Genomic DNA, 15,413 nt, shown 5'->3' on the forward strand with positions numbered 1-15,413 from the left:
ACTTTATTCTGCAGCAGGACAATTGGCCTTAAACTGGGGTTAGAAACATTAATTGGTTCATGATTTGAATAATAATGGTAATGAGGAGGGTTACATCTTACCAGTTTGGGCATAATCACTGACTCTAGTCTTTAGTCGAGTGAGCTGCAAAAGAAATCAGATGTTTTAGAAGCTCTTTGGCAGTGCAGGTCTGTCAGTAAGCTTATAGACACAGATATTGCAATGTTCTTCAGCTCACCTGAGCGCTGTACTAAGTTAGTCAAACAGGGATCTTTCTATTATCTGGATTCCTTTAGCCTCATATTGGATCAGCGGTCACATGAAACTGGATATCCACTCACTCAGTTAACCCACACATCATGACTTTTTCTACTAAAAATGATCACCATGTTCCTTTTATGATGCAAGATAATATACAATTGTAATTATAGAGTTGATGCTGATAAATCTGTTGACAGCTGAGAGCTTTCATCCTTTGGAATAGGCTTTATTCTTAAGACCTGTCCATTTTCATGTGACCGCTTAGTCTGATCACTCTGTGTCAGGATGGCTTGAACCAGATAAGAGAGAAATCCTAGGAATGTTGAACCGGCCTTGTAGTACAGGCCCCAGGGTTGGTTAAGGCTGTGCTGCAGTGTGTGGTTTAGGTCGTCTTTTTCACTGTTTGGAGGACAGTATTTATCGAACACACTTTATATTCCCACACACCCTCTCTGTTGCGGGTGAATGGCTGCTGGTTGAACACTTAACTTCTCTCTCACTGCACTCCTTAGTGTATTCACTCAAACACTTTCTTTCCTCCATGCCATCGCGTCACAAACCACCATCTGTGTGCGAGATGCATTGCACAAAGGTGTTTTTGAGGGAGGGGGGCTGTTGTGGTGGTAACCTTTGCTCCTCTTCTTCCTTGGTGCACTCTTCATCACTGCGGCTGCATCAGAGTCACCCCATCATCACCGTCATCCACCTCTTCCTTCCTCATCCTTCCTTCATTGCACAACTCCTTTTCAGGATGCCCTTGTGTGGGCGGGGCTTGGAGGCAGCATGCTTGCATTTCAGGTTGCTAAGAACATTTCCCCCCCTCACTGACATGCTAAAGTCTGTCTTTGTGCCTGTCTTGTATTCAGGTGACGTCTGAAAGCTACCAGCCAGATGGTACGAGCGTTAACGGCAGTGGCTTCAGGCCTTTCGACATGGTGATTCCTTTCGCGTTCAGGAAGGGAGAAATCACCGGTAAGGAAGAAAGGGATGGATGGTCTCAGTGAATTTGTGCTTATTTGAGGTATTGAGAGACATAAGGTTTTATCATAACAAAAAAGCACCAGCAATTCTAGAAAAATGTTCATAAGTTATTTAAAACTTCACTGCACATGGTAAGTGATTAAACACAAGAAATGCAATTTATTCAGATCAGCAGAGGCTGAGGACACACAGCTTTCTGGGTTTCTCTGCAGTACAAAAACTGCATATTCTGCCACCTGCAGCAGTATATTAATTTTTTTTGTGTGAATCGACAGATGTGAGTAACCAGTAAATTGAAATGTGGATGAGACATTCATGGGTTAATATAATCAGTTTAGTTATTAGAAATGACACAGTCTATACAAACTAATATGTTAAAGGGAATCAGAGTTTAAGAAACTGACCAATAAATGGACGGTCTGACTCTTCCATTATAAAAATGCCTAATCAAGAAACTTCTCTTACAGGTGAGGTGTTGATGCCTTCAGGTAAATCTGCTCAGCCTCTAATCACAGACAACCTGGATGGGACGGTCACAGTGCAGTACTCTCCTACTGAGGCCGGTCTGCACGAGATGCACATCAAATACAACGGCACACACATCCCAGGTAAACGCATACACTCATGTGACATTAGCACCATGATTAGAACCCTTATAGTGGTAACTACTGAGCTTGCTGCTCACAGGGGCCTCGGTTTGTCAGGATAAATCTTGGTGGGGTGTCTGAATTGACTTCTGAAGTGGCTGGATGGGTTTACTGAGGGCTCTTGAATTTCAGTGTTATTACTACTACTGCAAACTTAGTTTGCTGTAATTAGGTTCACTGTATGTGTTGCAGAATCTCCCCTTCAGTTCTATGTGAATCACGCCAGCAGTCCCAACGTCACAGCTTACGGTCCTGGTCTGAGTTATGGTGTCGCCAACAAGTTGGCTACCTTCACAGTCTTCACAGAGGATGCCTCCGAAGGTACGGGTTTATTTTTCATTATTTCAGTCTGTTTTGACTCGGTTCAGTCTCGCTGACCAAGCCCGTCTCTCTGTCCAGGAGGTCTGGACCTGGCTATTGAGGGTCCGTCCAAAGCAGAGATCAGCTGTGTGGACAATAAAGACGGGACCTGCACTGTCAGCTACCTGCCCACGCTGCCAGGAGACTACAACATCCTGGTCAAATACAATGACGAGCACATCGCTGGCAGCCCGTTCACTGCCAGGATTACCGGTGAGGCACCAATGCACAATATTAGTACTGTAAATTGTCTAGCAGTGTAGCTTTTTAGCTCACTTGTTTAAAAAAAAGTTGAGCTTGTTTAAACAAGTGATTATTTTGCTACTGATGTAGACATGAAATCAGATTTTTTTTGAAACATTAAAGAAATGGGTTTTTACAGTTCTCGTCTCAATAATTTACCCACTGTAGTTTACACTGGGTTTGCTATATTTTATCATCTAACACTTTACCTTCTTACTTCTGTTCGTCTTTCAGAGGACAACCAGCGGCGCTCTCAGGTCAAACTGGGCTCGGCTGCAGATTTCTCTCTGGACATCAATGAGACGGACCTCAGCCTGCTCAGCGCCAGCATCAGGTCGCCCTCTGGACGTGACGAGCCCTGCTTGCTGAAGAGGATGGCCAACAACCACATCGGTAAGATCCACAAAGGCACATTTGAAACAAATGAGTACAACATTTACTGAAATTGCTCCTCTCACCTTCAACTCTTTTCTCCTCCTCACAGGTATCTCCTTCATCCCCCGGGAAGTGGGCGAGCACCAGGTCAGCATCTTGAAGAATGGTCGTCATGTCGCCAACAGTCCCATCACCATCATGGTCGTCCAGTCTGAGATTGGCGACGCCAGTCGAGTCAAAGCTCACGGTGACGGCCTCGTCCAGGGAACCACCTTCAGCAACTCGAGCTTTATAGTCGACACGCGGGAGGCAGGTCAGTGTCAGCCTGTTCTATACAATGCATTTATTTTCTAATATAAACTCAAAATTGTTCCTTTGAAGCACTAATAATGACATCAATGCCAATGATGGCGATCTGTGCGATCTGTTTCCAGGTTATGGCGGTCTGGCTCTGTCCATTGAAGGTCCCAGTAAAGTAGACATCCAAACGGAGGACATGGAGGACGGGACCTGTAGAGTCACTTACTGTCCGACCGAACCTGGAAACTACATCGTCTCAATCCGCTTCGCTGAGGAGCACGTGCCAGGTAGAGAGGAGCAAAAGTAGCTGAAAAACAGTTTGTTCAGTGTTCTAATGAAGCGTGCAACTTAACGAACGTGTGGCGTCAACAGGAAGTCCGTTCACAGTGAGGGTGACAGGTGAGGGTCGTATTCGGGAGAGCATCACCAGACGACAGAAGGCGGCGTCTGTCGCCACTGTTGGGAGTGTGTGCGACCTCAGCCTAAAGATACCAGGTACACAGACGTTTGGTGACTATGTTCATGATGTTGCATGTGTGTAACACAAACTTTAGGAAAAATAGAGCTACTCTCTGTCTGAAACTTCAGCTTTTTCCAGTTTTCCTTACTGCTGCTCTGTAGTCTCTTTGACATTTAACTTTTCTTATTTCCTGTTCTATCATTCCCTTTCTATGAGAACTTTTCACTCATCTTATTTCCTGTCTGCCTTTTATCTTTCATCAATCTTTTACTTTTTTCTCCTCTCTTGTCAATCATGTCTCTCCTTCTCCTCAGCTTCTCCTCGTTTCCTCCTCTACTGCCTTGTTCCCTTCTCCTACCCCTCAATCCTTTCCCTTCCTCTGTATGCTCTCTTCCTCATCTTTTTCCTCCAGTGAGCTGGTTCCTCCTCGTCTTGTCTCGGCAGCTCCTTTCTCACACCACCTACCGCTCCTACTGCTCTCTCTGGTGGTCTGGAAGATCCAGCGTTCCCATGACTCATTCCTCTGCTGCTACCCGGAATCAGAACCTGTCTCCTGGCTGTGTCCGGCTAGTCTCTGGCCTCTCCGGTCTGGTGCTGGCAGGGGGAGCCAGAGCAGTGAGGGGTGTTTGGGTTGTTGATGCCCCCTATTTGGGACGCAGTCCTAGGGTGGAGGGTGCGTTGTAAAACTAGCTTTAACTGCTTTATTTTTTTAAGTGGGTATGAAAGATTCCACCTCATCTTTTATCAGTTTGCTTTGATACAGAGTAATTTTTCTGCATCACGCAACAAGGAAGGAAGTGCTTGGCTGCTCCTACCTACAGCAGCACAAATATAAGATATGGGGAACTTGAGTTTAATTTTTATTTTTGTTATGATATTGATAAAGACAACTGGTTAAAGATGTATAAAAGCAACCCTTGTGACCCTCAAGGCAGGTGTTCTTGGGTAACTTGCACGGTTGCATTTGATCAGTAAGTTGTGAACTGGATGGTAAAGTTTGCACTGTGCAAGCAACCTCGCAGTCGTTCACTGTATGAAGGACCTTGTGTTGCTTCTGATTCTGTCTCTTGGAGATCGTAGCACAGTTTAATTTGAGTTAAATTTCCTTAAACCTCCCTTTTCCTTTTCTCATTTGCCATGCCTGTCCTTACGGTCACAGCAACCGGTTCTGGTATGTTTCAGCTTTAATTTGATCTGAATAACAAATAAAATGACAAACTCATGAAGGATCATGTGGTAAATCAGTCAACAAATGTAAATGTATAAATGCCTCCTTCCTCTCTTCTCAGCCATCGACATGCAGGACGTCACTGCTGAGGTCACCTCCCCCTCTGGAGCCAGTCAGCCAGCAGAGCTCGTGGCCACGGGTAACGACGCCTACTGTGTGCGCTTCGTGCCCACTGAGATGGGCGTGCACAGCGTGAGTGTCAAGTACAGGGGCGTGCACGTGCCGGGCAGCCCCTTCCAGTTCACTGTGGGGCCGCTGGGTGAGGGCGGGGCTGGCAAGGTGAGGGCCGGAGGTCCAGGACTGGAGGGAGCACTGGCAGGAGAGCCAGGTACGCACAGAACACCTGATCCAAAAGTCTGATGTCCATCAAATGTCAAAATTAAAGAAACTCATCCTGTTCCTCTGTGCCACAGGCAACACTGTTGTCAAAAAAAGTTTCACACAGTGCTGCATTGGTTTTTACACAAGTACTTTTAAAATGTGGACTGATGGAGAAGGATCTGTGCCTTGTGAATTTTCAGTTTTCTTGTATCTTTTCACCAGCTGAATTCACGATCTGGACGAGAGAGGCAGGAGCTGGTGGTCTGTCGGTTGCCGTGGAGGGACCCAGCAGGGCTGAGATCTCCTTCGATGACCGCAAGGACGGATCCTGCGGCATTTCTTACGTCGCTCAGGAGCCTGGTAGATGATTCACACACGCTCACGGTTTACCTGTTGGCTGTTTGCTGATGTGTTCGACTGAGTTTCCTTCTTCCCGCCTCCTTTTCCAGGTGATTATGAGGTTTCGGTGAAGTTTAACGACCAGCACATACCCGACAGCCCCTACCTGGTTCCTGTTGTCGCTCCAGTGAACGACGCCCGTCGCCTCTCTGTTGCGGGTCTTCAGGTGAGGCACGAGGAGACACCTCCACACCCAGCCTGCCCTGCTTGATTAAAGGGCGCTGATGAGGCACAGTTGCATAAAAATGTGACTTCATTACCAAAGCAAGGACTCGACTGGTTTGGGCTGTTAATCATTGATTTTAAATTGGATTCAAAGCGACATCTTAAACAGCCCGAGTCAGTCGATCCTCAACAGCTGCACAGATACTCAGGTTAAACTAAATGTTCTTTATGCAACTGCTCTCATGGATATGACCGCAGCCAGGCAAACGCATACAGTTTCCACTTTGACTAAAAAAAAGGTTTCAGTCCGCTTTAGGTTCACTTGGTGTCTTGAGTGGGTTTACTCATTTCAGTTTAGCTCTTATTAATTGTTTGAAAGTGTTCAGTTTTTAGTATTTAATGTAATTATAATACAGGTGTGGGTTTGTCAGGTGTAGACTTTTAGATACTACAGTATAAACATGGTAATTGGGGTTTGAATGGCAGACATCCCAGCAAAGCTTCCAGATGCTTGTTGGGTTGAAGGACTTGATCACGTAGATGATGAAGAAATTTATTTTATAAATTGAGTTTTATGTGCATTTTATCTTAAGGGTGGCCACTGTTTCACATGTTTGTACTAGATCTATTATGTAATGTAAAGTAAAAAGCTCTTGAGTGGCTGAGTTTGGGTACCTGTGGTCAGGAAGTCGTCCGTGCAGTTTTGCCTGGCTCTGGTCATCCCTCGCTTTGTCTGGTGTGGAACTGTTGGTGTTTCTCTTGTGTTTCATTTAAAGGCTTTTAACAGTACAATCATCCGTTTCTTCAGCTCCCAGGTGTCCCAGCTGGAGCAGACAGACTTCCTTGTGTCTTCTTAGAGACTGTAGTTTGTTTTTGTCTATAGCTTGAGACATTCTTCTGCTCTGAGTCTGCATTATTTATGTTTGTTCGTTTTGGCTCTTTCAGTTCAGACAGAAGATAAAGATCTCGTTCTTAATGAGAATAATAAATCACTGCTGTAAGAACAAGGAGATGGAAACGCTTTAAACCAAAAAGTAGATCAGCTTTATGACATTTTTTTTTCTCATAATAAGACTAATCTGCTGACAGTCTAACCCTTCTGAGTCTGTCTGCTGGAGTTGCACTAAGTGGAGCTCAGGTAAGAGTAGAGCAGAGGATATGCACTGAAGTTCTTTGTCTTTAGCACTCTGATTTTCAAAAAGTGTGTGTGTTTAAGATGTTTTTCCTGTTCGTCAAATATCTGTCCTGTACACTGACTTTGTGCGAAACCAACAGGAGTCTGGTCTGAAGGTGAATCACCCAGCATCCTTTGCGGTGCGTCTAAATGGAGCCAAAGGCAAGATGGATGCCAAAGTCCACAGTCCCTCTGGAGCTCTGGAGAAGTGTGTTGTCACAGAGCTGGAAAGAGGTGTGTGTGTGTGTGTGTGTGTGTGTGTGTGTGTGTGGGCCTGCCTGTCTGGGTTTTTCTGTTATTTTTTTATTTATTTTTTTTAATTGTAAAGGTGATTTCCAGAGGATTTATGGGAACTTCAGTAAGAACAATACTACACACACATACTATGAAATCGCTGCAGCTAACAGACCCTTATGTACTGTCTTCTAGACAAGTACGCTATCCGGTTCATCCCCAGGGAGAATGGCGTCCACACCATTGATGTCAAATTCAATGGCTGTCACATCCCGGGAAGTCCTTTCCAGGTCCGAGTTGGGGAACCAGGACAGACTGGAGAGCCTGGTTTGGTTTCAGCATACGGATCAGGACTGGAGAGAGGAACAACAGGTGAGTAACTGTTTTACCTGCTGCAGCCTTAAATTTTTCACTTCATAACTGCTGTGAGCCTGTTTAGAGCATAAAGTTGAGCAAAGTTCAGTATGATTTATCCACTGCTCAGTTTTCACGTATACCAGCTTGGAGTTGTTCAACAAAACATCACACTTCTTAAATCTTGCAGGTACTCAGTCAGAGTTCATCATTAACAACACTAAGGCAGGCCCCGGGTCCTTGGCTGTGACCATCGAGGGCCCGTCAAAAGTAAAGATGGACTGTCAGGAGGTTCCCGAAGGCTACAAGGTGCAGTACACTCCCATGGCACCTGGAAACTACCTGATCAGCATTAAATACGGAGGCCCAAACCACATCACTGGGAGTCCCTTCAAGGCCAAAGTCACAGGTAAAATTCTGCTCTTAGTTAAAGCTGGTTCCAAATGTTCCGTGATTCAGATTTGGATCACTTTTCAAGTTCATCCAAGCCCAAATTCTGGTTTTAAAGCAATATGAACTGCTGGATCAAAAACTGCAGACTTCACATAACCTCTCTGGCAGTGGTTCATAACAAGAAATGGCTGTTAAATTCTGTCACCAGTGTTTCATCTGCCTGCACCACATGGTAAAGTTCAACTTTTTTTTCTCCTGCCTTTCAGGTCCTCGCCTTGTGAATGTAACAAACGCCAGCGAGACATCAACCCTGACACTGGATCCGGCAATTCGGGCATCCAGCAGCTTCACGCAGAGCGCCATGCCCAGGCTGGGTGACTCTGATGCCAGCAAGGTGGTGAGCCGAGGAGCTGGCCTGAGCAAGGCCTTTGTGGGCCAGAGGAGCAACTTCACTGTCGACTGCAGCAAAGCAGGTATGGAGGAACTGCATGTAGAAGCCATCTTTTAAGAGAATAATTTAAGTATTTCCTTTCAGTGCACAGGTTAAAACTCACAAAGATGAACAGTCACATATTTAAAGATTAATTTGCTATCATACATACTTGTTCTTCTACCTCCTCCCAGGTAAGAACATGCTTCTGGTGGGTGTGCACGGCCCACAGGTCCCTTGTGATGAGGTGCTGGTCAAACACATGGGCAACCTGCAGTACAACGTCAGCTACGTGCTGAAGGAACGGGGCAACTACATCCTGGTGGTCAAGTGGGGTGAGGACCACATCCCGGGCTCCCCCTTCCACGTCGCCGTCCCCTGATGAGCCAAGAAACTTTCTGTCTCTCCTCCTGCACCATTTTGCATCCCCATTTGAGTTAAGACACATTAGCTGCACTATAAATAACTGTCCAGTGAACAAGCTGCTGAGCAACGTTTTCTCTGCTAACTTTGTTTTCAGCTCAAATCAGATGATTTTTGAGGATTTTCTGAAGCAACTCATTTACATTTTGAAATGTTTCTCCTTGATATAGAAAAATGTCAGAATTAAAGAAAACATTAGAGAAAATAAATGCACCACTGAATAGAGACTTTGAACTCTTAGACACTTTTCTGGTAGTGAATCATTGAAGCGAAATGGTAGATGTACTCTAGTTTACTAGATTGAATTGACTGAAGGTAAAAGATCTAAAATCTGTCGATTTAAAACTGCCCTGCAATTTTCAATTGGCTCATTTTGCACTTGAATTTTTATCCTAGATTCGTGAATTAACGTTTGCTGGTTTTACACAGGTAGTTCATGCACCTGCACATCAGTTGGTATTGAACTGAATATGTTAAGTTTGAAGTGAAACAAGTAGATCCGAAGCTTTTAAATACCTATGTGCAAAAATATATATGCATAACTGGAATTTCACCTTGACATGAGGTTTCCTAATAGTTTAAATGCACGATGAAGAGAATATGCTACTGGTTTAGCTGGGAACCGGGCGGTTATCACCACATCTGTGCAGAACCTTTCCTCAACAAAATTACTGAACCACTGTGATGGAAAAAAGAAAAGTGATCATCTCAAACAAACATCTCAAAAAAGGAGAGCTGGATTTGTCTTTGAGTTGTTTTTTTTTTTGTTTGTTTGTTTGTTGTCCGTGTCATTAATTTACTCCAAGACAAACTAAACTGTCAAACTGTACGCCAACTACTGATGTTTAATGTTTCTTGCGCCTAAACTAGCTGCCAGAGTCCCGCGTGTACTAAAGGTTGCCATAACGAGTCAATGATTGTTGAAGCTGCCTTCACACTACTGTTTCCTGCACTGTTCAACAGACTACTTAATTATGTGCTGGAGTTTAGATGTCCTTCTGTCTTCTCTCTTGTTTCTTCTTGTATTTTCATACGAGCAGATCTGACTCAGTTTTGATTGAAAACATTTTAAAGCAGATCTAAGATGAAAAATTAAAGGTCAGAACTTTAGTTTTTGTGTAAATCTGAAAATCTACATGAATTTAATGTTGCCTTATCACTGCTACTTTTGATACTTAAGAGATGAAAGTTGTGGGGTTCTTTTGTTTTTTGTTTGTGGGGTTTAAGGGGAAACTTCTCATTTTGTATTGGGGAATTGGTGTTTTAATGTGAAACTAAACCCTGAGATATGATGTACATTTGATAATTAAAATAAAGAACAGTTAGAATGTCAGAGTTAAGTGTTTCATTTCATTGAGGTCATGTCTCCAGCTGTCTTCCAGTTTTATTGGATTGGCACACAATGCAAGTGGAAAGCTGCATTTTATTTGGCAGGCAGGAGTTTTTACGACTGACTTTAGTGCCAAATGTTGGTGTGCCTCATTTTGTATAGCAGGATTATGGTGCTGTGATTTGTGTTGGGGAGTGACCAGAATGGGCAGGGTTAGAAATGAATAGAGGGACAAGAGAAAAATCTATTATTTACAGTGGGTTTTAAGTTAAATTTTATCGACGCACCTATTGATTCCTCATTGTAGCAAAAATTCTCTGATTGTACTCTGTCAATATCCCATAATCCACAAATCTTTCATAAACGGGATCCTCTTTCCTCAATATGATTTTTTTTTTTTTTTTTTTTTTTTTTTTTCTCCTCCCTCTTCTATTAAAAACCCATGTGCCTGTTGGAGCTAATGTTTGATGTGATAGTGGTGGGGGGGAGACCTTTAATACAAAAGGCACAAAGACCCACCCACCTTACTTGGTGGCAAAGGTAATTAACTATACACATTTCAGAAATCTTGGTTATTTCTTTATTAGGAAATAATTGAAACATGTTTCTGCCTTTATATTGTTTGACAATTTGTGTAACACATCTTATGCAGTGATTGTTGTTACTTACATAGCAACCGTAGTTCTATTGTGCCTAAGGATCGCCTCAAACTGCTAAAGCAATATTTGTGGGGAAAAAAAAACAATAAATAAATAACAGCTGTGGTAAAGGCATCATAAAAAAGTTTGAAGCAAACGCACTGCCAGGAATGTCAAGTTTTAGTTTTCAAACTTTCTCCCACATTGGATGTACTATTAACGAGCTCTGATCGACTGACAGTACCTCGCAATCACAGTTAAACATTAAATAAGTGACACATCTACCATCTAAATATTTTTCAGTTGTTGGTTAACAGTAAAACACACCTTTGTTCTGGTTAAACTGCAATCTTTATCTGGTTATCCAAACCAGAAATTTCTTCTTCCTCTGAGAAAAGCACAAGCAGTGCGAGAGAGAAGCTTCAGCTTAAAGACAGAAGACCGACACAGAGACGACGACAAGGAAAAACCGTGTTTTCAGCTTCTCTCTGAGAAAAGATGTCTTTCCAGTCCGAGGAGGATCTTTCCTGCCCCATCTGCCATGACATCTTTAGGAATCCCATTTTCCTGTCATGCAGCCACAGCTTCTGCAAGATGTGTCTGAAGAACTGGTGGGCACAGAAGATGGAACAGCAGTGCCCAGTCTGTAAGAATATATCTGAACAGAGTGAGCCACCCTGTAACTTGGTCCTAAAGAACCACGCTGAGGCCTACTTACAGGAGAGAGATCCCAGTGCTTCAGTGGAGTCTGAGGTTCTGTGCTGTCTGCACCACAACAAACTCAAACTCTTTTGTCTGGACCACCAGGAGCCAGCCTGTGTCATCTGTCGTGATTCGAGAGCACACGTCGACCACAAGTTCAAACCCATTGATGAGGCCGCGCAGGATCACAAGAAAGCGCTTCAGAAATCTCTGGAACCATTACAGGACAAACTGAAGGTCTTACAAAAAGTGCAGGAAAACTTTGATATAACACAGCAACGCATAAAATTCCAAGATCAACACATAGAGAAACAAATCAAGGAGCAGTTTAAGAAGTTTCACCAGTTTCTACACGAGGAAGAGAAGGTCAGGCTCACCGCTTTGAAGAAGGAAGAGCAAGAGAAGAGTCCGAAGATAAAGGAGAAGACTGCGGCTTTGAGCAGAGAGATGCCATCTCTTTTACAAACAATAGGAGCTGCAGAGGAAGTGCTGAGAGCTGAAGATGTCTCATTCCTGCAGAACTACAGAGCTACACTGAAAAGTGTCCAGCAGTATCCCTCAACGGATGATCCACCGCTGGTCTCAGAAGCTCTTATAGATATGGCTAAGCACCTGGGAAACCTGACTTACAACATCTGGAACAAGATGAAGGGGGTGGTTTTTTACGCTCCTGGGACTCCATACGCTGGTCATCCAGAACACTCTGTCTCCGAAGATCTGACCAGTGAGAGGCACCAGCCTCCTGACAAGCCAGAAAGGTATCCAATTTTTCCCACTAAAGGGTGTGGTGGACTCCAGTAAGGTCAATATTCCTGAGAATACTAACAAAAAATCTACTGGGTTTGGGATTTAGGAGAAAAATACAAATGATTGATAGTGTTAGGATACTATTATTACCTGCTTTGATGACTTAATTCTCACTGGCTTTAATCTGATGTGGGCCATCTGATGGTCTATGTTTTGGGCCTTTTTTTTTTAGTATTGGATGAAGTACAAAGTCCTGTCTTTTCTTCTTTGTACATTTTATTTTGAGGTTGGGTTAAAATTCACTTTCTTTTTTTATTCAGCACCTTTCAAAATTAGACACACTAAAAAGTTCAGCATCAGAATCTTTTTTTTGTATGTGATAATAAATAACTAATTTAGAGGTTGTGCTTCTGATTTGTCTATTCAACAATCAAATGAAGGCGACAGTGCAAAGGTAAAACTCCCTCTTAACAGGAAGAACCTTCCTGTACAACCAGGCTCAGAGAGGGGCAGCCATCTGGTGTGACTGGGTATGGGTAAGGGGAGGAAGACAGGACAAAAGACATGCTGTGGGAGAGAGCCAGAGATTAATAATAACCAATGATTAAATGTAGAGCGGGGTATAAACACAAGGTGAGTGAAGAAGAAACACGTAGACCTATTGGAGCGTAACTAAGGGAGGATTCAGGGTCACCTGATCACGCCCTAACCATAAGCTTTGCCAAAAACAAAGTTTTATGCCTAATCTTAAAAGTAGACAGGGTTTCTGTTTACCCAGTCCAATCCGAGAGCTGGCTCCACGGAGGAGGTGCCTGAAAGCTGAAGGGTCTGCCTCCAATTCTACTTATATTATTCTAGGAATAACAAGTAAGCCTGCGGTGTGAGAGTAAAGTACTCTAATGGGGTGATATGGTACTATCAGGTCTTTAAGGTAAGATGAACACTGATTATTTGGGACCGTGTATGTGAGGAGATGGATTTTAAATAATATTCTGGATTTAAACGGACACCAGTAAAGAAACGTCTCTTGCCAGTTGGCATAAACTGGTCAGATGGTTGTAGCTAAAATATCTGGGCCTTTTCATATCTGGTTGCTGCTGTGGTTCATACTGTTGCGCCCTGAGAATCAGAGTCTGTGCTGATTGTCTCTGATCTTTCGGTCTCTTCAGGTTTTGGATTCTGTCCACTTACGATGCCAGCAAAGTGCGAGCCAGCGGCCCTGGGCTGACTAGCAGTGTCTCTGCCACATTTCCCGCTGAGTTTAACATTGACGCTAAAGATGCTGGCCAGGGTGAACTGAGCGTGCTCGTCGTGGTCTGTATCAGACACACTTATATACATACGGTAAAACAGATATTTCACTTTAACTTCCGTTCCTTCCTCTTCAGGACCAGGGTGGTAAACATAATCAGGCCAGCATCTATGACAACGGGGACGGTACATACTGGGTATCATACGTCCCCAACCGTGATGGCTGGTACACCATCATTATAAAATATGGAGGTGATGACATCCCAGCATCACCCTACAGAGTCCATGCCACATCAGCTGGTGCTGCCAGCATGTCCGCCATGAGTGGTATGTGACCGCTCACAGTCTGACATCAAGCATCTCATCTTTTTACCAATTTGATTTATTTATAATGTGTCCTTCCCCAGGTCCTGACATGCATCCCACTTTGGCTTTTGGTGAGGAGGTGTATTTGTATCCCATTTCAGTGGCAGCACCATTGGAAGAACACAGCCCTCATTTGTCGCACATTGTTGGGTTATATGGACTGCAGCAAGATCTGCAAAGTCCACAATGGCCATGAAGCCCGCTAAAGCCAGAAGTGATTAACTGCTAAAGGGAATAGTCTGACTTTTACTTTAGAAAGACTTAAATTATTCCCATTAGCAACACAATTACACAATTAAATCAATTAGCTAATGTAGTTATGAGACTAATCATTAAAGATTATATTGCTATAAGAATGTTATTAAAAATGGGAAATGGTTGAATTAAAAAAAAAGATAATAACTTTTTATAAGGCATCTTTCAAAAGAAAGTTACAAGAGATAAAAGTAAAAGGAGATACAAATGAGTAATAAAGAGAATGAAAAATGTGTTGGACGCATCAGAACAGTCATGATTATTCTGTCTTTTGCCCATTTCGCTGCAGGAAGTTCTATGGCATCCAGTGTTTAATTTATGGATACAGTACATTGAGTTTGGAAATGGTTCTAAAATTATCCAAGGAGTTAGAGTGTAGAGAGGGTATTTTCAAAAGAGGTTTTATGAGGTTTTTAAGTATTTAGCTACAATCTGTTAATTCTGTTGTTGTACATTTTATCCTATTTGTGCTCAAGCCTCTGTAATACAAACATGTCACGCTTGCCAAATGTTTTCTTGCATCTTGTTCTTTAATCCCAAATAAAGAAAATCTCTAAAGAAATCTCCTACAAAATGATGATCTTCATCCATCCAGTGCATTTTAGAGTTTAAATTTTGATTTAGAGCAATGAATGTGTTTCCTGTGCAGTTTATGGAAAGATCAGATCATCACACTGCTTCACACTCATACACTGGTACTCTGGAAACAACTGTCTAAGGGTGATGTCTGACAGATATTCATTAGTCCATCTCCTCCCGACTTCCTCTGACAAATACTGAACTCTGTGCCACATTTTCCCAGCATGCAGATCTTTTGGGACAAATTTTCCTGGTTGAAGCGTGGGGTGGGGGGACAGAGGTAAACTGTTTGAGGTAATATGGCTCTAGGCCTCTGAAATCATGGAGGCAAGGTGGTAAGTGTATGGGTTTTTTTTTAAAATGACATAACATTAATTACCTATAAAACTGTGTTTTATAGCAATCAGTAGATCTGCAGACATATCATATGAGATCAAGGAACAAACATTCAGACAGACTGAATATTTCACCGTGAATTTACCATCTGGTACAGAACATTATTTACCCCAACAAAATTTGTCCCTTGACAAATGACTCAATATTTGTAAGTCCTCTTTGAAGGCATCGTTTTGTGCTAGTTTAATAAGCACAAGATCAGTTGTCAGTGTTCCTGTCATGGACATTTATGGGTTTTGCTGTTTGGTCTTTTTTGGCTAGTTGCTGAATTCCCTGGATGTACTGCTGTATCCCATTGTGGAAATGTTTACGTTTTTTTTCTCTTTCATTACTTTTGTTTGTGGTACTTGTTTCATGGCCTGGGGTCAGTTTACCCACTGTTTTTTGAGTTTGTTTGGACC

The 15,413-nt window shown here is 43.0% G+C and overlaps 2 protein-coding genes across 6 annotated transcripts in view; both read left to right on the forward strand.

Annotated features, from left to right (window-relative positions):
• Window positions 1–10,075, forward strand: part of flnba (filamin B a) — a 64,604-nt gene extending 54,529 nt beyond the window's left edge. For 4 of the 5 annotated variants that reach the window (XM_035904347.2, XM_006783046.3, XM_035904352.2 and 1 more), the window contains 16 exons: window positions 1,128–1,233; window positions 1,710–1,850; window positions 2,082–2,210; window positions 2,289–2,462; window positions 2,727–2,885; window positions 2,977–3,180; window positions 3,302–3,454; window positions 3,540–3,662; window positions 4,917–5,183; window positions 5,399–5,536; window positions 5,626–5,741; window positions 7,016–7,148; window positions 7,344–7,520; window positions 7,693–7,911; window positions 8,162–8,368; window positions 8,520–10,075. In XM_035904347.2, coding sequence (XP_035760240.1) covers window positions 1,128–1,233; window positions 1,710–1,850; window positions 2,082–2,210; window positions 2,289–2,462; window positions 2,727–2,885; window positions 2,977–3,180; window positions 3,302–3,454; window positions 3,540–3,662; window positions 4,917–5,183; window positions 5,399–5,536; window positions 5,626–5,741; window positions 7,016–7,148; window positions 7,344–7,520; window positions 7,693–7,911; window positions 8,162–8,368; window positions 8,520–8,707 — 2,634 coding nt within the window. In that variant the 3' untranslated portion in view covers window positions 8,708–10,075. Of the gene's footprint in view, window positions 1–1,127; window positions 1,234–1,709; window positions 1,851–2,081; window positions 2,211–2,288; window positions 2,463–2,726; window positions 2,886–2,976; window positions 3,181–3,301; window positions 3,455–3,539; window positions 3,663–4,039; window positions 4,301–4,916; window positions 5,184–5,398; window positions 5,537–5,625; window positions 5,742–7,015; window positions 7,149–7,343; window positions 7,521–7,692; window positions 7,912–8,161; window positions 8,369–8,519 lie in introns of all 5 variants that reach the window. The other variant, XM_087840874.1, reaches the window with a different exon arrangement.
• A 1,044-nt stretch (window positions 10,076–11,119) lies between these two features.
• Window positions 11,120–14,440, forward strand: LOC102792324 (E3 ubiquitin-protein ligase TRIM35-like). Its single transcript, XM_006783045.3, has 4 exons — window positions 11,120–12,176; window positions 13,335–13,479; window positions 13,554–13,743; window positions 13,824–14,440. The coding sequence occupies exons 1-4, from the start codon at window positions 11,215–11,217 to the stop codon at window positions 13,976–13,978; spliced, it is 1,452 nt and encodes a 483-aa protein (XP_006783108.2). The 5' UTR covers window positions 11,120–11,214; the 3' UTR covers window positions 13,979–14,440.
• Window positions 14,441–15,413: the final 973 nt, after the last annotated feature.

This window comes from Neolamprologus brichardi, chromosome 5 (assembly GCF_056152115.1).
Source record: "Neolamprologus brichardi isolate AB-2024 chromosome 5, ASM5615211v1, whole genome shotgun sequence".
Lineage (NCBI taxonomy): Eukaryota > Metazoa > Chordata > Actinopteri > Cichliformes > Cichlidae > Neolamprologus > Neolamprologus brichardi.

Coding starts and splice junctions, on each gene's coding strand:
- LOC102792324 (XM_006783045.3), top strand. CDS start 11,215: ATGTCTTTCCAGTCCGAGGAGGATCTTTCCTGCCCCATCTGCCATGAC. Junction 13,480..13,553: donor AACTGAGCGTGCTCGTCGTG/GTCTGTATCAGA, acceptor CTTCCTCTTCAG/GACCAGGGTGGTAAACATAA. Junction 13,744..13,823: donor CAGCATGTCCGCCATGAGTG/GTATGTGACCGC, acceptor GTCCTTCCCCAG/GTCCTGACATGCATCCCACT.